Source organism: Anomalospiza imberbis, chromosome 7 (assembly GCF_031753505.1).
Source record: "Anomalospiza imberbis isolate Cuckoo-Finch-1a 21T00152 chromosome 7, ASM3175350v1, whole genome shotgun sequence".
NCBI lineage: Eukaryota > Metazoa > Chordata > Aves > Passeriformes > Viduidae > Anomalospiza > Anomalospiza imberbis.
The window spans coordinates 19,882,957-19,906,860 of record NC_089687.1 but is presented as its reverse complement, the minus strand read 5'-3'; the positions used below and the strand labels follow the sequence as shown (position 1 = coordinate 19,906,860).

The window sequence follows — 23,904 nt, the reverse complement described above, 5'->3', positions numbered from 1 at the left end:
TGGAAAAATGGGACATAAACAAATCAGTCACACTAAGTGGAGGGAATTTAGAGAAGTCAGTGCCTAGGCATTCTGTGTGATTTATAAGTTGTAAAGAAAAACAAAAATTCAGAAACACACAAGATGACTTATATCTTGACAAGAAAACTATATATTCAAGGATATAATTCTGCCTGTTCTGAAATAAATATAAATGTTTCTCTGAACTTCAACAATTGCAATAGCAGATCAAAGGTGGATTCAGAAGAAGGAAAACAGTTAATACAGAGAACTACCTATTATTTGGACAGTGGTCATACCGACTAGCGCAGAGAGAGGAAGCGATACACATGTTTAGGTGAAGCAAAATACATCAAACCCTTTTAAGTTTGCCCAGAATTATTAGAAGTGAACTTACTTTCCCTTTGCCTCTGTAAATACAGTGTCTGTACAAAGCAGAGCTGCAAGCATAGGCTAGTAACAGCAGTGCAGATGCGCTACCTGGAGAGGACTGCTGCACAGTTAGCGCTGCTGACCCACAGCAAGCACAGGAAGGAGCCTGGAGTTAGCAAGGCTGCAGGTGCTGGGTGAGGCGGCGCTGGGCTCAGCTGACAGAGCCAGCTAAGCAGCTTATGTGGTGTGTGAGCACTGCTGAGAAGCACTGTGCATGGAAAATGAATGTGGCACTAAGTTGTTACCCTTGCTGCAAGGAAAACAAGATTGCCAACTGTGCCAGTCAAGTGAAATCAACCAACTCAACTTCTGGGCTCCATCTGACACTACACAACCCAACTTCATTCGTTTACATTGGAAATATAACATTAAATATTCTTCTAATTCCTGTGTACCAAAACTAAAAAAGGCTTTCATGATAGCACATAGCAGCACTGGGGATACTGAATTAGACAAGTCAAAGTGATGCTTTTCTATCTCTATGTCTCCATTACTTCCTCTTTCCCTCTTTTCCTTCCATTCTTCAAGCACATTCATATACTGAATAAAAAGCAATTTTGTGATTGAAATTGGTTCCATATTCCTGCATTTTCTTATTTGGATTTCAGTTCCTTATTTTGTACCATTATACAAATGTTTCTATAGTATATCTGAAAATTATTTCATTGTTATAAATGTTCCCAAAAATAAGTAGTAAATAACATTCAAAATAAGTCCTATAAGTAATTATCACAATTAATATCGATTTATTGTAAATTAATTATTTGTCAAGCAGTCAAATTTTACCAGCTGGGAGTAATCAATTTTTATTTTTAACTCACCCAAGGGAAATATTCCTGAGACCTTTAGACTACTCTGGCAATAGGCTATATTTGTAGGGAAAGGTAATACGTTTTATTAGACCAAATGATATAGTAAGAAAAAACAGACAGGCTTTCAAGCACACAAATCTTGGTTTTATACCATGAGACTATCACAAACTCAACACTACACATAATAATACAATTGACACATTTTGCTTCTGATCCACAGATGTACTCCTGACTAGTCAGTATATATACTACACACCTCACACAGATTTTCAAATGGTCTTTCACAAAGAAAGCAAAAACTGAGAGCTCCTCCTCCCCCACCCTCCTAACTAAACATATTTCATGTAGGCAACTCAGTGCAGACCCACGTCGTATTGAACTGATTTTCTCTGATGTTTTTGGCTTGTTTTGATTTGTCTTTTAAATCTTTAAACACCCTACATGAAAGCTTTACAACCCCTCCGTAGCTGTTGAAACAAAATAGAAGCAACTCCTCCACAGCTCTTCACAAGACTACAGCTATGTCATCAATGCTACTGGCAATGTTCCCTGAGGTTTCCTCCAGCTGCCATGGACTTTTCACTTGCCATGCTAGCCCAGGTGGAGGTCAGCTCTCCTGGAGGCAAAGGAAGAGGGGATGCATTCTGCTAGACTCTGCATTTGAGGGAGAGCTCGCTGGTGCTGTCCCGCTGTGCTTTCTGCCTCTCTTGTATGTAATGTCCTTTCAAGTTTGAAACCTCTGTATCCATTTCAGCCTTCTAAATCCACTGCTTTCATTATGGACTTTAAGCAACATCAGTATAACTTCTTACTACAGTAGTTAAAGCTTCAGTTTGGGAGTCACAGTAAAAGAAGAAAGCAGGGGAAAAGCCAGGACAGTAAAGGTAATTTCCTTAATTTCTTTAAAGAAATAAAAATTTGTATTCAGAAAAAGAAATTTTTTAAATCATCTGTCAGCTCTCAGAAGGTGGCATCTCAAGACCACAGGCATTTCAACCATGTGCAGCCATTTAGAGACTTAATTCTACCCCACATTCTGCCACCGACCTGCTGTAAGTTCTTAAGCAAATCACTTCTATGTCCCTCAGTTCATCCATGCAGTCTTGCCCTATCTATTCAGAGCAACTGTTCCCACTCTACCCCCCATGTCCTCCCACACTACACTTCTGTAGTTCCTCTCTGGCATGCCTATACCTAGTTCCACAAGAAGCACAGCGCTGCACTCAAACGCAGCGCTGCATTTCGAGAGGACAGCTAGTATTACCTAAAAAGAATTGCCAGTACTCTGCAGCGTCCCAGCACCTTAACCTCCTGAAAAACAGGATGTAATTTCATAATATATGTCAAGAGGGAAATTCCTTTTCACCCTAGGCTTAATATAGTATCATCTATGTGGAAATTATTTAATGCTACTTACCTTCAACTTTAACATTTATTTATTGCATTTATTATTTTTACCCCTTAAATGTGTGGAGTTTTCAAATATTTCACTGTTGATTAATCGTGATGCCAGATACACGCAAGTTTTATAAAAGCAGCAGCAGATTTGTTTCTATCAGTAAAGTTTTACTCTGAAGACAGTTGTTTGGGGATTTTTTTGTAAATTCTGCTTTCAATTTTATCTCATGTACTGTAATTTACAAGGTGAAAAGACTATAAAATTGAAAAACTGTAGTAAGAGCTAATTTAATAATCGATCTCTTATCATTAGCTATACAAGAATTGTTATTATACTTTCATTGAAGATATTAAAATATTTTCAAAACTTTCCTTATTAGAGAAGGTGTAATATTATTTATCACAAAATAAACATACTTTTCCTCTGCACAACTGTTTTCAAATGGCTTTCAGGCAGAAAAGTAAGGGTATATCCATGTATATCCATTCTTGAAATCTATATCCTATTTATACTAAGTGGCGGATTCCTACAGTTCATTATAAATCAGCATATAGAAAATTCCTTGCTTAGGTGGCAATTAAAAGTATAGTGAAAATGTGCATATGAAAAAAGCTAATTTTAGCAAATTGACCTTGAATCTCTTGATGTAAGCAAAGGGCTGACAGATAGAATTAGGCTGAAATATGACAAGAAGAGACTACACTAAGTTGCTTCATGGGAATGTATCACTGTACGTGTTTAGAGTTTATTAAAAACATGAAAAGAAAGATGGAGAGGGACTTTTTACAAGAGTATATAGTGATAGAATAAGAGGGAATGGATTCAAACTGAGAGAGAGTAGGTTTAGATTAGATATTAGGAAAAATTCTTTACTGTGAGGGTTGTGAGGCACTGGAACCGGTTGCCCACAGACGCTGTGGATGCCATATCCCTGGAAGTGTCTAAGGTCAGGTTGGATGGGGCTCTGAGCAACCTGGTCGAATGGAAGGTGTTCCTTCCTAGGGCAGGGGACTTGGAAATAGATGATCTTTAAGGTCCCTTCCAACCAAACTTATGATTCTATGATTCAATAAGCCCAGGTTAGTGATGGGATTATCTTTTCTATGCTGATTTCCCAATTCAGTATTTAAACTACACATTAAATGTATTTACAATTAAAGGAATTTTTCCCAAATTCTAAGACCTGAATACAGCCCTTATTGTAATAAATACTGGCTTCAGCAGAAAAGTTGACGTGAGGTTTTTGCAAAATTGTATTTTTCTCTTTGTATATTTTTAAACTACATTAATGCAAGTTACTTATTGGGGTGCTTTTTTACCAGCTAGTTTTGTTAATTTTTCATTAGGTTATGCAGACACAACTTTGTACTGAAACAATGCAAATATTATTCATTGTTTCAGGATTAGACTTACACACACATTATCAGATTTAAAGTTTAAAAAGAATACAAAGGAACATTGGGAAAAGAAAGACAATTTAAGGTATTCACCTACTGTTCTAACACTTTGGAAATTTATTCTAATCCTCAGATGTACTGAATTTTATCCCAGGAGAATGCCTTGATTCAGCAGGAGAAAGGGAAACTGTGTCTGGGGCAATCTTACTGATCATTACTTCCTCCTGCCAGCATGGTAACAAATATTCAAAACACAGAGTTGAAACAGCTTTAAAGAATGCTGTGACATTGAAATATCTCTGAAAATAGGAAAACAGACCCAAGATTTTACCTCTGGTTAACTCATTATTACAGAATTCATATATCTTTACCACAATATCACAGCCTTTCCTACTCATGTGTCATATGTCATATTTCAACACCTAATCCTTCAAAGGATCAACTATGTTTTAATTATGTTCCTTTTAAAATATAAATATACATTTACCAGTGTCATTTTTAGCAGTTATCAGTAAACTATAACAGTATATTCCCTGCATTTTTAAATTATCTTCAGCATCTCTCCAGTTCTTCCTGACTTCAAGTATCTTTTTCTATTTCCTTTCTTAAAACTACATTTGGTGAGAGTGGTGGTGAACGGTGCTGCATCCAGTGGGTGTCTGGTCACTAGTGGTGTCCCCCAGGGATCAGTGCCGGGCCTAGTCCTGTTTAATATCTTTACTGATGATCTGAATAAGGGGATTGAGCATGCAGCACTACAGGATGGGGGCAGAGTGACTGGAAAGTGGCCCAGTGGGAAAAGATGTGGGAGTGCTGGTCAACAACAGCTCAACATGAGCCAGTGTGTGCCCACATGGCCAAGAAAGCCAACGGTATCCTGGACTGTATCAGGAATAGCGTGGCCAAAAGGGCCAGGACAATGACTGTCCCCCTGTACTCGGCACTGGTGAGGCCACACCTCAAGTGCTGTGTCCAGTTCTGGGCCCCTCAGTTCAGAAAGGACATTGAGGTGCTGGAACAGGTTCAGAGAAGGGCAGTGAAGCTGGTGAAGGGTGTGGAGCACAAGTCCTATGAAGAGCAGCTGAGGAAGCTGGGGGTGTTTAGCTTGGAGGAGGCTCATCGCTCTCTACAACTTGGTGTAGCCAGGTGGGGGTCAGCCTCTTTTTCAAGGCAATCTGAACCAGGACAAGAGGTCATAGTTTTAAGATGTGTCAGGGATGGTTAAGGTTGGACATTAAGAAGAATTTCTTCACAGCAAGGGTGATTAACCATAAACATTAAACATGGACTGCCCGGGGAGGTGGTGGAGACACAATCCCTAGAAGTGCTTAAGGAAAGACTGGATGTGGCACTCAGCGCCCTGGTCTAGTTGACATAACAGTCAGTCATAGGCTGGACTCAGTGATCTCAGAGGTCTTTTCCACCTACTTGACTCTGTAACCCTGTTATTCTGTGATATTCTGAGTTTGTTTCAAGAGGCAAGTTTTCAGCTAGATCATGATAATCTAATCATATGTGTGGAAAAAGAAATCTGCAATTCTATTAGAACTAGGTTTTGCTCAGTTGTGCACTGGAAGTTGAAAATAAGACATGCTAATGCTTAGAACCACAGATGTAAAGGCAGTTCAGTACAAAAGCTTCAAATCTGATTCATCCTGCTAGAACATAACACAATTTATTTCAGCACAATAGAAGCAGAGTTTAGGTAACTTAAGTGTTTGATAACAGGCAGCTTTAAACACACTAACATTATCCTGCCATATTTATCTTTCATTGGTATGCTTGTATTCAGTGTTTCAGTTTTTGAGAGTCTATAGTTGTAACTATGAAAAAATATTAATTAGTTAAACAACAATTATTCATTTTCAGTGAGTCTACTTTAAAGCTGCTCTCAAACTGACTTATCCTTGTCACATTCTCTGTTACTTCCTCACAGCCTAATTTTTACCTTTATTTTCATTTTTAAGCAAAATTTTTGTGAATCACAAGCTCTGCTCAAAACAAATGCTCAAGGACAGATCTCTTTGGTCCTGATACTGCTAAGCAAGCCTCAGAGTCATCAGGAAAAAAAGGAGCCAAGATGCTTGAGTCACTCAAATATTAAGCAGTTAAGCTGCTACTTTGAATGCTGCCAGAACATTGAGTTGGAACACCTTCCTTACACCACTGTCAGACACTGCTATTCTCCTATGAGCTTCTGCTATTTTCAAGTACCATGCTATATAATCCCTTTGAAATGTTTTGCAAACTTAATCTTAAAATGTGGTTTTCTTCATTTTATAGAGCATTCGTGACCCAGGCTGATCTAGTGATTCCAGTTTCCAGTGTATTTGTCTCCTGCTTATATCCAGTTATTCCTATCTGTCAGCTTGAAACATCCTGCATCATTCTTCTCCAGATTTTATTCTCTTGGGGTTTACACTGGAAAATATTTCCTGTCAGCTTTATTCTACTTTGAAACACTACTGTAGTCTCTTCCTCCAAGGCAAGCTTCTTCATCTCCCTTCTTTACTCCCCTTTCAGATGAAATCCATCCTTCTCACTGCCAGATGAGATCCCATGATTACCTTATGCATTGACCAAGGTACCTATGTTTCACATGTAGATAAAGTCCAATTGAAAAAAACAAAGCCTTCATGCTTTCTATTTCTTTGTTTAGTAATATTTCATTCCTGTTCAGTTATTTTATGATATTTTGGGGTTTGAAATAAATTCTATCCTATGTCAAAAACCTTTAGGCAGGAAGATTTTTTGTAAATGAGTGCAAAAAATTGAGTTAAGTGCCTTTCTAGTGTTTAGTGATCACACCATAATCTCATCTAGAAAACACTCTTCCTAATAAACTGTTACCCAAGCACACCTTCTCATCTTATTGCAGCCCTAATCTTCCATCTTTCACATAAAAATCTGGGTGCACATTTTAAAAATACCAGAAAGATCTCCCCAATAATAAAGTAAATTGCATCCTGCACATCACTCAAAACCTGTCATTTCTATGAGCAACTGCAGTGACTTGAGCAAGCATGTTATGCAACCTGTCATTTAAAAACCATTTCAACAACAGCATAATGGATATCTAAGCACCTTACAGCTGTTTTGCAGATTGGCACACCTATGAAGCCTGGCATGTCTCACACAGGCACGTAAATGTAATATGGGTTACCATGGTTATGGTACTGGGTTGGTTCTTTCAACAGATCTTTTCAAATCAGGAAGAATTCAAAGCTACACCTGTTCCTGTTTGATACGCCGTGTACATAACATACCTTGATTACATGTGTGCTCTACTTTCAGGTCAAAATTTTTCAGATCAAAATATCTGCTTATCTCTTTGGCTTTCTGCCATGAGAATAAATACCTTCAACATTGCAGGGAAAATAAATTTGGTGTAATTACTGCCCTTGATAGCAATTATTCAAGCAAAACAGCACCATAAAAATAACCTTTTATAATCCATGTTCAATAAAATCTTTCATAATATGTCCATTATTATCTAGCAAAGTATTTTATGGAGGTCTCATTTTAGAAATGCTTCCAACCAAGGTGATTCCATAAATAATGCTTTCACAGTGGTTTCTAAGATATCTTGTGTCTCCTTTGTGACGTAAACTGGTTGTTATGGAGATGGTGAAATATCAGCCATTCTTTGTGAGACTGAGAAAGATCAATTTTAGACTCCTTACAGCAGCGTATTTTCTCTGCTCAGCTATAATCAGCCTTCCTTAGCAACAAAAATAGATGCATAAACATTATTAAATGTTTTAAAACAAATGTTTGCACAGTACCTTTAACTCTTCAACCTACAGAAATAGACCTGTGTGCATTTGTAATAGATAAATTCCATCCCTAATTCCCCAAAACTCATATGGTCTTTAACAGAAAAGAGGCTTGTACTGTTACAAAGGTTGAACAACACACAAACAAGCAGACAACTCCTGTTTCAATCCTTGTTTTTAAATTTCATAATCCATATTTTTCAGAAGTACTTTGTGTTCCTTAAAGCGGGGAGCACAAAGACCGATATCTTTCACCCCAAAAGTCTAGTAAAGCACAAACTTTTGTTCAGCAGTGTGTTAAACCTTTTTAGAGCTTCATAAAATAGAAGGCAAAGGGTTATGTCTGGACAGCAGTATGTAAAATTATGTAAGTAAGATACTTGAAAATGGGCTAAGCTACCTGTATATTATTTTTATCAATTTTTTAATCTATGCTAGCCCATGTGTCTAAGTTTAAAGGTCCCCAGGTTAAAGAACACATAGGTCAGTCAGGGTTTTGCAGTGTGCAAGACTATAGCAAAAATGGAAAGAAGGAATTCCTCCTTCTCCCCCTAGTCTGTATTTACATCACGGATGAGCGCCCCAAAACATACAATATCTGAATGGAAAGTCATAACATTCTTAGGACCCTCAGTTATATGTACATTTGCTGTAATTTTATGGAAACACTACAGAGAAGAAAATTATGATTATTAGAAATCCATTTTGTATACTCCAATAGTATATTACTTTTGCTGAACAGAGGACAAGATGCAAAGCAGAAACACAGCCATAAGGGAGGGAAGAAAAGATCCCCTCCTACTATGGGGATGTGGCAACAAAGTGTGTATTGCCATGAATGGAGACAAGCCAGACAGGCACATTTGCCTACCTCAGGTGCCATCCAAAAGGGTGTTCCCACTGAGGTGTTCCTACGCAGCCGTGTGCTGGTGAGCTGGGCTGAAACACCTGCAACAAAACAGATCAAAGAAACTTGGCTTCAAATTCATTGTCATTTTGGTAAGTTTATTTCAAGTACCTGGAAAACAAACCCCAAACCTGTGAGCACAGCTGCAGAGTGCCTGGCCAAAAAAGGTGCAAATTATTTGTTTGATTGATTGCAGCTTGCTGTTTTCTTCAGAGTTTCTCAGAGAATTTTTTTTTGTGAATGACTCTCAGTTTGAAACACTTTTATTCAAACTCAAAAATTCCATTGTCACATAAATATACCAGATTTCTTTCTGCTGTTTTTGTAAGTATAAATAGGAATTACTAAAATTACAACTTAACTTTAAATTTCTGTTTCAGAAATGTACTGCCTGAACATCACAGACCAGGAATTTGTTCACTAGCATACTTGCAGATGCTCTTGTTCAACAAAACACTTATACACCTGCTTAAATCTTTCCCTAATGAGAAAAGCTCAAAAGCTCAAGCTCACACTGCAGCTTGCACTTAGGGAATTAAACACATACTTAAACCAAACATTAGTTTCAGAGCTTTGCTGACTGGGGCTGGACTACTGAAGCACAACTGAAAAAAACCAAAAGAATGAACTAGAGTACAATCAAACAATGTTAACAAATCACAATGAACTCTGACAGCAAATCATCTGTACTCTGGTCAACATATAATTGAATGAGTTCAGTTCAGTAGCCTTCCAATGAGGTGACACAAAGCCAATATTGACTTAGAACTATATTTTGCTTTAATATTTTTTAAAAACAAAAGCCACAGTAGTTTGCTCTTTTGGCATTACCCAGAGACAAAAATGAGCAGAAACACATATAATACACATTTACTGCTGCCAATAAATAAAAAATGAGATAAGTTAAATTGTTTGATTTCTGATTCCAACATTCAATTTTATATTTGTTTTAAATTTTTCAGTGTAATTGCAAGTCTTCAGTGATTTTGCGAGTCCTGCTGGGAAACAGTTAATGGCTAGGACATACAACAAGCCTCTGTTCATTTCACTGTGATCTCTCTTCAGCCACCTTAATTCACAGCTGCTATCTAGGGATATTCCAAAACAGTGCAGAATACCAAAGAGCTGAGAGAGGTTGAGTGTGAGCATAAATGAATAAGTTGCAGACATTTTAGGTCAATTTACTGTGACCATCATTTATTCAAATATATTATGCTGTCGACAGCAGTTGAGGGAAGAAATGTGTGCTACATTGAAAAAACAAGCTGTAAAGTCACCCAATAAAGAAAAGTCTCAATTAAAGATATCTGTGTAACTCTCTCTGTGACCTAATATCTATATGTACAGCCTTGAATATGAAGCAGCTTTTTTAAACTCAAGATTCTGCCTCATTCTCTCAACTGAATGGATAACATTCACTGAATAGGTCATAATTTATTTTTTTAACCCCATTGATTTGAATTCTCATTTCTTATTTAATATATCAAATCCTATACTAAATTTAAAATTATTATTTTCTTTTTCTTTTCACATATTTCCTTCCCCACACACCGAGCAACAAATCTACTTAACATTCCCACAAAATGGCAGAGGATTATTAGTTCCAGGGATTAACCTAAAAATATCCAAAGCATCCAATGTGTTTGGGTGCTTAATCTGAGATCTTTCGGTTGTCAGGTACTCCACAAGCCTCAAGTACAGCTATAATGGATCTCAGCTGCTGTTCAAGAACACACAGTTCTTCTGCAAAGCAGGAAGAGACGTTTCAGACTGACTATAGGGAAAATGAGGAACTGAGTTTGATGGAAGTGACCCTCCAGCATCCCAGAGAAACACAAGCAGAAGCAAGAATAATCTCCAATTTTATGTCATTCAACACTCTCAACTAGAATCCCTTCTCTTCCTGAATTCCTTGCAATTTCACTATTTATCTTATACTTTCTACAAAAAAGGAGACAAAACAGTTCTACAAACAATATCACCTGTGATTCAGTCCTAAATCACCCCCACAGACCTTTCTGTGGCTATAGCAGTGGACTGAGACAGGAAAAATGGCAACTTAATAAAAGCTTGGTGCCAGACACTTCTTTAGTCAGAAAGCCCATAGATATATGGGCATTTCTTGGCATTTAAGCAGTAGGTAACACTCGAGATTTAAGTATTTTTTTTTCTGAACCTGTCATACTTGCTGTGATTTTTCTAGTGCTACTGTCCTAACTTACAAAGTTAGAGAAAAGCCCTGAAACCTAAATATGGACTCAGAGAGACCCATGGGACACCAGAAAGATTGGGAGTCTCAGTTTCCTTGAATGTGCCACTTGGGGTTGAAGCACACTGCTCTGTCTTAGTGTCCTCTAATACATCTGATAAAAGCATTTTGCTTTAGGGAGAAAAGCCAGCTTTTCCCCTAATGGAGTAAAAACAAAGATCAGACTGCCAAAATTCCCCCAGACGAGAAGGGATCTTCCTCTCTTATATTAGGTCAGGGACTCACTCCAAGTTTTGCTTCAGGTCATACGTTTCTCCTAGCACTATTTTATTTGCTGCCTTTACAATTCAAAATAATGAAATTTTGTCCCTAGAATATACTAAGGAATGTCTTATGCAACAACTTACTTTAGCATATTCAATATGTATGTGTGTTAAATTTATAATACCCTAATATCACCAATATACAATATTCTTTCCACTGCATAAATTTAATATTTTAGGATTTTAAAAAATATTATTTGCAGATTTTTTGACATATTCTACCCTACACTCTCATTTTTGAACATTTTTATTTACCTTCACGCACTTCTAAACAAACATATAATTCATACACTATTTTCAGTGATGATTACTTTATGCATTGTATGGTTTCATTAATAAATCATATTACTAATGATCTGCTTCTGTTACTTTTAATAAAACTGTCCACTCCCTTGCATACATATCTGAGGGACAAAAGCATTTTTTTTCTTTCTAAGTGCATGTTCAAAACAATAAAATTTGAACTGACTTTAAACCTATTGCCAAGTGCCTTTCTACCATCCTCCCTCCCTTTCTCCCTCTTGTTCCTTATGACATATCCAGACTGGCAATGCTCAAATCTAAGAGCAATAATCACAAATTAAATGGATGTTGAGTTTTGGGCCCAAGGGGCTATTTTACCTTCTGCTCAGAGGGGAAAAAATATGCTTAAGGCTATCAAAAGCCATTTCAGAAAGAATGTTTCCTTTTCATATGCAAAAGACAGAATATCTAAATTTAAATTAGGAGGACAACTGCCCTGAAACTGACATGTCTTCTGAAATGCAAAAGAGCTTTGTAAATAAAATGCTAGCTTCAGAATTTTAATAATTATTAAATATATTTAAGCTTTTAAAAATTAAAACTCTACTACTGATTTTTATTTAAAGTTTTTATTCTTGCTGTAATCAGATTCCTTTTGCATTTTTCCTTCTTAAAATAATTCTGAGTATGCTTCTGAAAACATCTCGCCGTGATATTCTGCCTTTCCAGGGGAAAGTAAACAGAGCCTTTGGCTCAACTGCATGTATCAAGAAGACAAAGGGGAAGTGGTCATTACCAAAGTCAACGAGCTTGACTCCACCTTCTGTTGTCAGGAGAATGTTGTTTCCTTTCACATCACGATGGATGATCCGGTTATTGTGTAAATGCTGAAGGCCCTATATACCAGCAGTAACAAAAATAAGTTTATTCCCTTATTTAAAAACAATTACCCTGCTATTAGGGAATGTAATGAAGAAAATGTGCAAACACTCTGCAGAGACAGCTGTCCACCAGATTATATGCCTTTATACAACCCCTGCTGCTCTAACAGCCCATGTAATATTGTTCACATTACCACACTCTATAAATGGAAAATGAATGTATGCAATAAGTGAATTGCACCCTCTGCTGTCATTACAAGCCCAGTGAACATCCTTACCAAGAGAGCACCATACAAGATGTAAGAGATGATCGCTTCATCCAATCTTCGGCCACACTTCAGCAGGCCTTTGACAAGCTCTGTGACAGAACCTCCATTGCACAGCTGGAAAGGGGGAGTTGTGAGGAGGGAAAAAAAGCAAGACAAGTCCTCAGTTACTCAATATACTTGTTTAGGCTATAAACACCTACCATGCAAAACTGTGCTACAACACAAGTCTGGGACAACAGAACTCGTTTTATTGGTGATGTTAATATAAATCACAGCAGCCTGAGTAAGGGGAGGGAAGAGAAAACTGAAAATTATTAAACGTAACAAAAAAGATAAAAAATAATATGAACAGGACTGCATTTCAGTGTTAAAAGAGGATTAATAAATCCAATTTACATTATTTGAGTATTTTCACAATACATGCATTGTCTTTTTGAAAAAATCCTTCTGTGCATAGGCCAGACAGAAAAGATTGATGCTCTTGATAACTGGGAAGCAACAAATTAGTCATTTTAAACTTTCACTCCACCAATGCTCTTGATGGCATGCAATATAAAATAGACAGAAGCCATATCTCTATACTCAGATTTGATGTCATATACTGTCAACAACAGAGAAACATTCTAATCCATAGTAGCAGCTTCTTGCAAGCATTTTCTAACGGGCTAAACTAATGGGCTGCTAAACATCAAGAGAGGAGGAGAAAAAGTAAAATTAGAATCTTTGAAAATATGTTCTTATCCACACCTTAAGTTTACTGTCCATACCATTGTAAGCAGGTATTGATATCCATCCTTTCTCCTCTCTCTTTCCTTTAATTACCTTGATATTCACAATTGTTTGACCAAAAAAAGAAAAAAAGATGGGAGAATTGACTGCCTTGCCTTCGCTGAATTTTCCTCTATGCCAGTTTTGTGGCCAGCTCTCTTACCAATTTCTGCCAGAGAATCACATGCTTTTCAGCATAAGTTCATTTAATATTATCAGTTTAAAATACCACAGTATAAATAAGGAGAACAGTATGAAGTTATACAAACTTTTAAGATTGGCATCTTTCAAACGGCTTTTATGAAAAACTGTGTATCAATTCAACCACTAATTTCTGTTATATGCTAATACTTTCCTTGACTTATTATTAACTTCTCCTTGCATCAAAAAAATTGCACTAGACTAGAAGTTTGAGTTAATGGAAAAGGACCTTGAAGCAAAATTTCATCACTTAAAACATTGGTAAGTTCTGTAAGAATTTGACTTTATTTTTTAATTCCTTAGCAGGGAATGTTTTTCTTATCTTTCATAAATTTGTAGGAGCATTCAGGTCAATATCAACTATCAAATGTATTTACATGAAACTGCATGTTTTTTCTTCCCATGGGTAACCATTTGCTGACAAGTCATTAAGCTAAAGTTTTCTTTCTATTGCTTTCATAGCATTAAATATTCTGTTTAGACAGACTATACTAAATTTATCTCTAGCCCACAGATAAAATATTTAAAAGTATGCCCTAAGTTAAAAAAAAACCAAAAACCCAAGCTGGATACAACAGAAAAATAATACAGGCTGACAGCTGTTTGATAGGATATGGCAAATGAATGCCTGACTCAAAAATATATCCCACAAACACTACTGCAGCTGTCTGTGACACTATTCTTGAAACTCAGCAAAGACCTCGAACAAAATGAATTTGAAACCTTCATTCCACTTTATACCTAATGGTAATACTTTAATAGGTGGAGATTTGCACATTTATATGAAAAAGCTGAGAAGTTTGCTTTACTGTTTTCCAAGACTTGCATCATCATAAAAATACTTAAGGTGTTCACTTTTGCCACCCTTCCTCATCACAAGCATTTATCAACGTAAGGTCCTGCTTGTATTGAGTAAACATGGCAAAACTGTGCCTAAAGGAAAAAAAAGCCCACCTTTTTATTACAAATTTTGGAAGTCACACATCAAATGATTGTATTTCATCAAAGACTCAGGGATCAAAGTCTGAATACTTTGTATATTCCCTTTTACTGAAAATGAGTCATTAATTTATAATATCACTAGTCACTGCTATGCATGCATAAATCTGTAAATTGCTGTAAATTCCAAGGCAAGGAATAGTTTGGGTTGTCCAATAAATTTTTCCATATAAGGAAAACATATTTTTTATAATGTCAAATTTCTTCCAAACTTTGGATTATGTGCACCAAAAGCCACCTGAAATGCACATACTTAATTGATAAAGTACACACAGATACAACTTATTCAAATTCTACATTCAGTTTTATTTCAGAGTATATGATGATTTTGTTCCATAAAATTCTGTCATTTGGTACTTAATGAATCTTTAGAGACAAGACTCTTTTATTAAAAAAGAAAACACAGAGGAAACCAAGCCCAAACTCAACACAAAGACAGCATGCATACAAAAAAACCAGCACCAAATCAAAAATACTAAGGTCACTTTTCAATAGTTACTGAAATTTGAGACGAAATACATTCAAAAGTTGTCATTCAAGCTACATATTGCTCCAGTACATTGAAGTTAGATGTTCTCTTGGGATTCCACAACTTGTAGTGGAAATAAATACTCCCTATTCTGATTCTAGTCATCATTCAAGAACGGGGAGTGGAATTTTTAAAACTATCAATAATTCAAAAGTGAATCCTAGCTTTTACCATTTTAGTTATGAAAGAAATAAATGTTTGAATGACTTGTTACTGCTCATCACAGCAGTACCTGCCTGTGCAGAGTTCTGCATCAATTAAGCCTAGAAAGAAATCCTCATTTTACAACCACCTTTGGCAGTTACTTAACTTTGGTGGAAACAAGACCACTAAAATACATTTGACATTGTAAGAGTACTGACTGGCAATGAACAAGAAAAGTGAATAGAAGGCATTTCTGTTGCTAGGTTTCCAACAACAAGCAGCCCCTGGTTTAAAATTACTATAAAGCAGGCTTTCCCATTACACTTTCTCTGTTCACTTTTGCAGTTATTTGTTAACTGCCCTCCATGCCACTACTTCATTATCTTTTGTATTCCCCTCAAATGCTTGAGTTCTCCAAAAAGTTTAAATAAATGTCTTATCTAATGTTTCCTCTAACAAGAAAAAAAAAAAAAAAAGAGAGCTGCTTATTTTAGAGGAAGAATGTAGCAATTCAAACAGAAATTAAATGCAAGATCATTTCCTATCAAACAAATTTTGAAGTTTGGATGTGATTTTCAACAGCAGGCTACAGCGTATCATCCATCAGAAAATCATGAAAGCTTGAGACTCGTTTAGCAGTAACAAACAAAAATCCAACCACATATGCTAAGGTAAGATGCAATATTGTCAAAATGTTTTTACCTCAAGTACTAGCCAGAGCTGTCCTCCCACATATTGATCTGCTTTGTAAAACATCCCATAAAATCTAACAACATTAGGATGATTGGGAAGAAACTGCAAAATATTATATTCAGCTTCAATTTCTTCATCTACATCCTAAATAAAAAACACAAACATACAGAACATATAAAGACAGTGACTCTAAATAAAGCAAGAACAAACTCTCATGGAGAAAAAGAACTAATTTTTTTCTTAGTTTGTACTTTTAAATAGTTTAATGCAGCTGAAAGCACACTATACATTTAATGCATATAGAATTGTCCCACTTGTGCTCTTCTTACACACAAAAAAGTGAAACCTGTGTAAATCACACAGCTGTTGTTCAAGAATTCTATCAGTATGTCATATACTTAACAAGAAAACTAAAAATTCTACTTTACTCAGTTGTCTAAGTAAGAAATTTACACATGTATGACTTTTAACCTGTTTTAAATCATGCATGTTTTTAACATGTGAGCTAATGTAAATACATGAACCTTTGACTTATTCCTTTTTCTATGGTCATCAGATAGGACTAAACAGAGAACCATTTCACTAAGCCTCAAAGGGCCATCAATAAAACTAAATACATTCTTATGACCGAAGACATATAGCAGAAACAATGAAAGATGAAACGACTACCTGTGAAATAAGAAAAGGTTACTAGGTATTTGATAATGAAAGAATTCTGTGACAATTACAAAATAATGTTTATACCAGCACACAGGCCACAACTCAGAACAGTGCTTAAGTGCTCAAACTTTCCTCATTTCTTCACAGACTTGGCTATTAGAAAACTTAAGCCTGTGCCTTCTTCAGATCCATGAGAAAACCATGATGAATTTCAATAGTGATAACAGAAACATAACATTTTTTAGTAAATATTTTAGCCCAGCTGTCATAATCAAACTCCAGCTTGATCCAGCCTGAACAGCTACCAGTAAAATTTTCCATTGAAAACTAGGGCCTTGGTTCTCATGGGAAGCTAGGCATTTAATATCCACTAAAGCCAGAGCTGGCACAGAACTACCTCTGAGGATCTGGGATGTGCTCTTCTCTTTTTATCTTAATTATTGCCTCACATTATTATCTGCTTATAAAAGGTAACTCTAAAATATCCTAAAGTTCACAGTGTTTATATGATGGGAAAAGTAATTCTTTAGGGAGTACACAGAATAAAATAAGAACATTAAGGTTAACAGCATCTTGTATTTTCCCTGCTACAGTAGGCCCTATGAGGAATGCCTCTGTGCCTTCTCATAATTTGCATGCTCCAAGCAAAGATAACTAAATTTGTAGCAGAAGAATTACATAGACCTAAAACAGAAATTAGGCAAACACTGTCCTCAAATACGATGATGAAATTCTAAGTTGTCATTCAGTTGCTGGCACTTAACTCCTTCTGTAAATGCATTCTGTAAAATTGTTCCCTTCTGATGTTCTCTATATCTTACACATTTGATTTATATTTCAACTCTAAGAATTCTTTTAAATTAACATTGAAGTTACAGTTTAACATTTTTTACTTACACTGACAGGATCCAGAATCTTTACTGCTGCCAAGCTTCCATCTTTCTTATTAGCAACCTTATAGACTTTACCATAAGTGCCTTTCCCAATAGTCTCTATAATTTCCCAGGTATCTGAGGGATCAGCTAATGATTCTAATCCAATCATACTGGAATTATATTGAAACAATCCATACAATGGCTTCCTGGAAAATAAAGCAGATATACATACAGTGGGAAGCCCTAAGTAACTCGGTACTAAAGAAGGCATCTTATGATAAAGAAATTAAATATTGTCCTAATTTAAGAAGAAATACAGGTAGAATCACAAAAGAAAACCAGACAGAAATGTAAGATCATTCAATGGAAAGAAAACACTGGAGACTGCTTCTCTTTCCTTACTTTAGTGTATTATTTGCTTCAAACATTGTCCCATATGCAGCACCATTCCAAACACATTTTAACAAGTTCTGACAAAATCTACCCCTCCCTCTACTGCACACTCTTTTAATGGACATTTTACACAACTACGTGAGGGGACTTGTTTCCTCAGACACTCCTGAATGGATCCTGCAGCAAATGGACCACTGCAGCCTATGCAAAGGGCTCCTTTTCACTCTGGAATTACATATATGGTAAGTTCTGGTGATTAGGAAAATGACAATACCATTTTAGGATTTCATGTAAAGTAGTGAGAAGATACACCTTGTCCCTGAACTGGAATTATAGAAAGGAAAGATGAAATTTAAGATGGTATTAACTTAACTTTCCCATATTAATCAATATTAGGGAAGCTCACTGGTTGATGGTTTCTCTGAGAAAGAAAATTTTTTGCCCATTTGGTGGCTGTCAGTAGGTATGTTAGCTATCTGTATGCTTAACCAGGAGATGTAAAGTCCAAGTGTGTCCAATCATAAGAGTATGATTGTGACAAAGGCAACTGAAGACAACACCATCATTTGACCGCAGAAGTTCCCAATTTTTGGAGATGGATCAACAAGTACCTCAAACATACACTTACACTTTAAGGTTTGAGCCATTTCTTTCTAAGCACACCTGATAGCTTCAGATCTGCCTGAAATAATTTTAAAAACTTGCTGCCTTACATCTTCACTATTTCTAACATCAGTCATAACCAGAGAAAACCTTTATTTCCCTCCTTGGTAAACCTGTATTTGCACCAAAGCTGGTGCCAAATAATGTATGAAATTGCTTTGGTCTCTTCACCAAAAGAAGGAAAAAAAAAAAAAAGAAGAAAAAAGGGGATTGAGTTTAAAAAAAAAAAAAAAAAAAGCCAGGGTCAATATAATTTATCTGCTATAATAATGTAAGTTATTAGGACACTTCCTCAGTACTTGATCCAATCCAGCATGCTCCAAATAAGGAACAGTATTCTGAACACATAAACTTAGTACATCAACAGAGAAGGAGGTGAGGTGAAAGACTTCTCTGAAATCAGTGAACAGACTGTACTACATGCACTGAAACAGCAGCTACAGATATGGAGCTCCTGATAAGCCAACCTCAAGAACAAGCTTTGTTTGTAGGGTGGGTGTGGTGGAGAATACAAACATGGGAACAGTTGCACCTCACAACAAAAACCAACACAACTACATATTGAACACATGGTTTTAATGCTTTAAGGAAAATGCTAAAGATATTCATGTGCAAAGAAAGAGAGGAGAATAGACTCGAAATAGTTTTGATACAACCTTACAAGGAAAGCAAAGACAGATTAACATTAAGTTCTCTGTCACTATAACAACTACCCTATCACACAGATTTGCCAGAAAATTATGCAGAGCACTCTTTGTACCAACACAATATTATGATGTGTAGAGCACTCCTTGTACCAACACAATATTATGATGTGTCCCTCTAAGCAATTGTTGTGGATAAATACATTTTTTCTTAAAAAAAAAAATCCGATGCCATTGCCTGCTCTTGTTCTGAAAATTATAACCCTTAAAATGGTATATCCAAACATTTCATTTCATTTACAAACACTTCATTTCAAACATTGCATTTACATTGCATTCTTACAAGTTATTATTTTACAGTACGAAAAAGCAAAACAACAGAATCTGCTACATCTTCAATAATGTAAAATCTGTGTTTAAAAAACCTGAAACCACCACAAAATGTAAATATTATGGGGAATGGCTGAAGTTGTGAAGTAAGTTTGTGCTTTTCTTTTTCTATTTCCTGATTTGTTAAGCTTCAGAAATTAAAACATCCTTGTTTTAACAAAGGCTGCCATTCACTTTCTATTTATACAGTGAAAAGTTATGTATGAACCCAACCACTTCTGCAGCAACCACATATTCAGAAGATCTTAACACTAAAATACTGCACCTGAAATTTATTTAGGAAGAAACTTCTCCTCTTACTCCCTCTTCATAAGGCCTCACACACCTCTGGGCTTTGAAAGATGTACAGGGAGTGGCTTCTAGCTGTAAAAACTTAGCAGTACTCTCCCCAGAAGAAGCCTCAACATATTAGAGACCTACCAATTACAAATATTTCTGCCATCAGTTGAAGAAAACCTCTCAGTAGTTAAATTTGTTTCTTGTAGGCAAGCAAAATAGACAACACCAGATGCTGAAAAATTACACTTTGGCAATTAACTCTACTGGCTAGGGAACACATTACACAAAGATATTTGGGACTGCACATATTTACGCAATTTGAGGCATGACTACATGCCATCCTTAAACCCCTAGCACTCTACCCTGTTTAGCATACTTGGGAAAAGACAGAATAAAAGCACAAGGCCAACCTGATGGAGTCTAATCAAGCTGCTCTGAGGCTGGAATAGGGACAAAGAGCATGATTCTTTCCTCTAAGAGATAGTAACTTAAATCTTGAAAAAGCTGACCAACCAAGACAAACAATAGGATAAGACAAATATTTATTCATAGCATTCAGCCACTGACACAGTTTTTCTTTTATCCATGAAAAGAGATATTCCCCATCAAAGTAAATTTCATGATTCTCTCATAATACCTGACATCTATTTTGTAAACCTTTACTGTCAGAACAAATTAAATCAGAGACATGACAGACTAACTTAAATGGCAGTCAGACAAATGTGCAAGCAACATTTTTATACTTTTAAAGAAAATATTTCTCTTGAAGATCAACATTAGAATCAATGACTGCATATTATCATCCCTTAACAGTATCCCCAGGATAAACAGACTACATGTATTACGTATATTGTCTAAGATATAAGATATCATAAAAGAAGTATAGGTTACAGACAGTGCACAAATCACTTTTCCATCTGTGAACCGTAGCCTTTCGACTCTATTCCATGGCTCTAAACAGTCTCAGAAAAGCCATCTGGAAAAATGCCTGATGTCCCAAAAGTTCTACTGTGATACTCGCCTAGGCTGTGAAAACAAAACAAAAAAAAAATTCCAAACACTGTATAGAACATGCAGATATTGTTAATGAAATAATTACAACTGGAATAAAATCAGCAACTTTTCCTCACAAATTTATTATTACAGCTCTCTTCCTCAAAAATTCTGGGAAGGAAAGGCACTCATAAGCAGAGAAACAGCTTTACAATTACTATTCTATTTTCACTACAGCCTCACTCAACTCCTACACAACACTGATTCCCTTCTGCATTCCATAATGCACCCTCTTCTAGCTACAGCAAAGTGCATTGTCTGTAGAGATTTTAGAATTAGTAAGAGTCTCACTTCAGCCTGGTGCTTTCTAACAATCATGATACGCAGTACTAGCCAGTTTTGAGTTCTCTTATAGCTGGTAGGAACATGATAGCAATACCAGCCCATACCAGTGAAAGCAGTGAAAATACTGCTTCCGTACAAATAATTCAAGGACAGGGCTCCTTTCTGCAATGCTCCATTTGTCTTAGCCCTCTTATCTCTCTTGTGAAACAGCTGGCTTATGCACTTCTGGCTTTTACAAACACTGTGGAAGAGTAAGAATGAAGTATTCAAAAATAAGGTAGTTCACTATTTGTAGAGAACTCAGTATTAGTCCCACGCTAAACTGTAACTCCTTGGTAAAAGAATTCAGAAGGTAATGTTGACATTATCAGCTACGGCCTCACCTAGCCATGACAGACCCTATTCTGCTGGCTAGAAGCGGTCACACACAGCTACCTCAGAAGCAATTGTTAGAGGAATTAATGAACCAACAAAAGGCACAAGAAAATCAACAGTCAGAACAGCATCCTCTACTACTCTCCTCCTGCTATTTCTCACTGGCTAGGTTAAAACAAAGAGAATGTCAATATCTTGAAATGAAGCATACCACAAAAAAATCTATCAAGACACCATCCTGTAACTGTTCTCAGTTGGACCCAGAAAGAGAGACTGCAGAATGTGCTGTGGATAGTTTTTTGAGATAAAGGTTAGTGATGGAAGAAGATGAAGGAGAAGGATAAAAGCATGTTCAAAAGCTATTATGGATGCTATAAAACTTACAAACAAAAAAAGAGCCATACTTTAGCTGATCACACATTTTCACTAGGCAAACATAAGGGACAAAACAAGACAACCAGAATAGAACTGCTGTTATTTATAGATGAAAGGTAGATCCCTGAGAACACTCCAGCTAAATTCAGTCACGCTTGAATATACAAGCCATGAAATCAACTCTGGGTGTTCAAATTGGAAACAGAGAGAACATAAGTGGGAAACGTTCTCTCTTTCCACATATTCTAACTTAAAGTTTTTATTATTTGTGCTTACATACAGTCTCTTTGTCTACATGAAGTCCTTTAAATTCAGGAGTATCTTCATTATTTTCTTTTCTTTTGGTTCCTTTATATGGATGGACTAGATACTCTAGGCTTTTAGACTTGCAGTATTAGTCACAGGGCCAGAGCTGAGTGATGACCAGTGGCAATGGATTGTGTCTGGATGCCAGCTCGGATGAAAGCATTGTGATTATCTGCTCCCTTGTCTTGTCTATGTTTCCAGTTCATCACAGTATGAATCACAACCACATTCCTAGAATCAACCATAATAACCTGACCACAAAACCAGCTACGGACCATCATGGCAAAGAAATCTAAATGTCACCTAGTTCTCTAGAAATAATGAGAACAAAGAACACTCTAGTCAAATGGTAAAAATTTCACACCACCACTCCTAAATCAGTACTGAACTGAAGGTACTTCTAAGATCATAACCTTAACTCAAATTTTTGGATCAAAGATTTGAATCTAAACCAGAAAACTCTCCATTAATATCCTGGAAAAGGTATGGTAGAAAAGATGTATGTGCCTGGTCCAGACAATCCACTACATGTTTTCATTTAGATTCATTGCATAATAACGTGTTGCACTACAAATGTTTGTAAGTAAATTCTTGTTGGACCCTTATATTTATGAGAACATTAACCTTTGTCCAATAATGTTTGATCATTTTTGTATTGTCCATATAAATAAAACTACTCAGGGCAAGGGGTGAATACATTATCCTCATCAGGCAGTTTCATAAACAAACAGATCCAGGCTGCATAAAAGCAAAGTACAGCTTTGGCCCTGACCAGCTCCCCTGCAATCTTCTGACTGGGTGTGCATTTTCAGTCTTTTCAGCAGGACTGCGTCACATCAGGAGGCACTCCTGACTCCATTGCTGAGTCACAAAGTTATTTTACTCCAGAGCTATTTAGCACTTTATCCTGTGACTCCCAAGTGCCACAACACTCTTTATGAACTTCCATCTTTCATGGGGTCCAGGTAACATTGCATCTTGGATCCTTCATAACTGCATCTCCCATAAAAGTCAGATTTCTTCTGCTTCCTAGAAATTAATTCTGAATTTGCTTCCCTCTTACCACAGACCCATGGCTCCAAGTAATCTCTGTGTAAATATAACAGTCATACCAGTTTGCTTCACCTCAAGCCATTTTCTAGTTGAATAGTACTTGCCAGCAGTGTAGTAACGGTCTTAAAGAGATCTGCTTAACACGCACAGAATACACTTTAAGATGAAGTAAACACTCCCTCAATCTCCTTTAGAATCAAGAACAGAACAAGCAAACCACCAGGATTTCCTAGAGTAGGAAGGTCTTAAAGGTAAGGGTAAAGTCTAGTCACTCCATATTTTTCCTTTACATATTCCTTAATACTTCAGGAAGTTTCTTGGTGCTTTGATTCTTCTATCTAATTTTCACTCGTGTCAATGGTATTATATTAACAATCAAATCTCTTTCTGTTAGAATTATCCAATCCCATTCATTTACATAGTACTTTATAGATACAATATGCTTTATTCTGGTCTCCATAGCTGAATTCCTTTAACTGAATATGCACAACAGCTGAAATCTAACTAGAATTGAATGATTTATAGACAGCAATTCACAAAACGAAGAAAGCTAAAAAGCAACTTGTTTCAT

At 36.3% G+C, this 23,904-nt stretch overlaps 1 protein-coding gene across 13 annotated transcripts in view; it reads right to left on the bottom strand.

The window, feature by feature from the left end:
• Positions 1-23,904, bottom strand: part of MYO3B (myosin IIIB) — a 214,312-nt gene that overhangs the window by 171,210 nt on the left and 19,198 nt on the right. For all 13 annotated transcript variants that reach the window (XR_011000806.1, XM_068195832.1, XM_068195831.1 and 10 more), the window contains exons 4-8: positions 17,540-17,723; positions 15,992-16,126; positions 12,658-12,762; positions 12,295-12,394; positions 8,688-8,764 (exon numbers count right to left, since the gene is read on the bottom strand). Coding sequence is in view for 12 of the 13 variants with exons in the window: in XM_068195832.1 (XP_068051933.1) it covers positions 8,688-8,764; positions 12,295-12,394; positions 12,658-12,762; positions 15,992-16,126; positions 17,540-17,723 (601 nt within the window). In the remaining variant the exon portion in view is untranslated. The remainder of the gene's footprint in view (positions 1-8,687; positions 8,765-12,294; positions 12,395-12,657; positions 12,763-15,991; positions 16,127-17,539; positions 17,724-23,904) is intronic.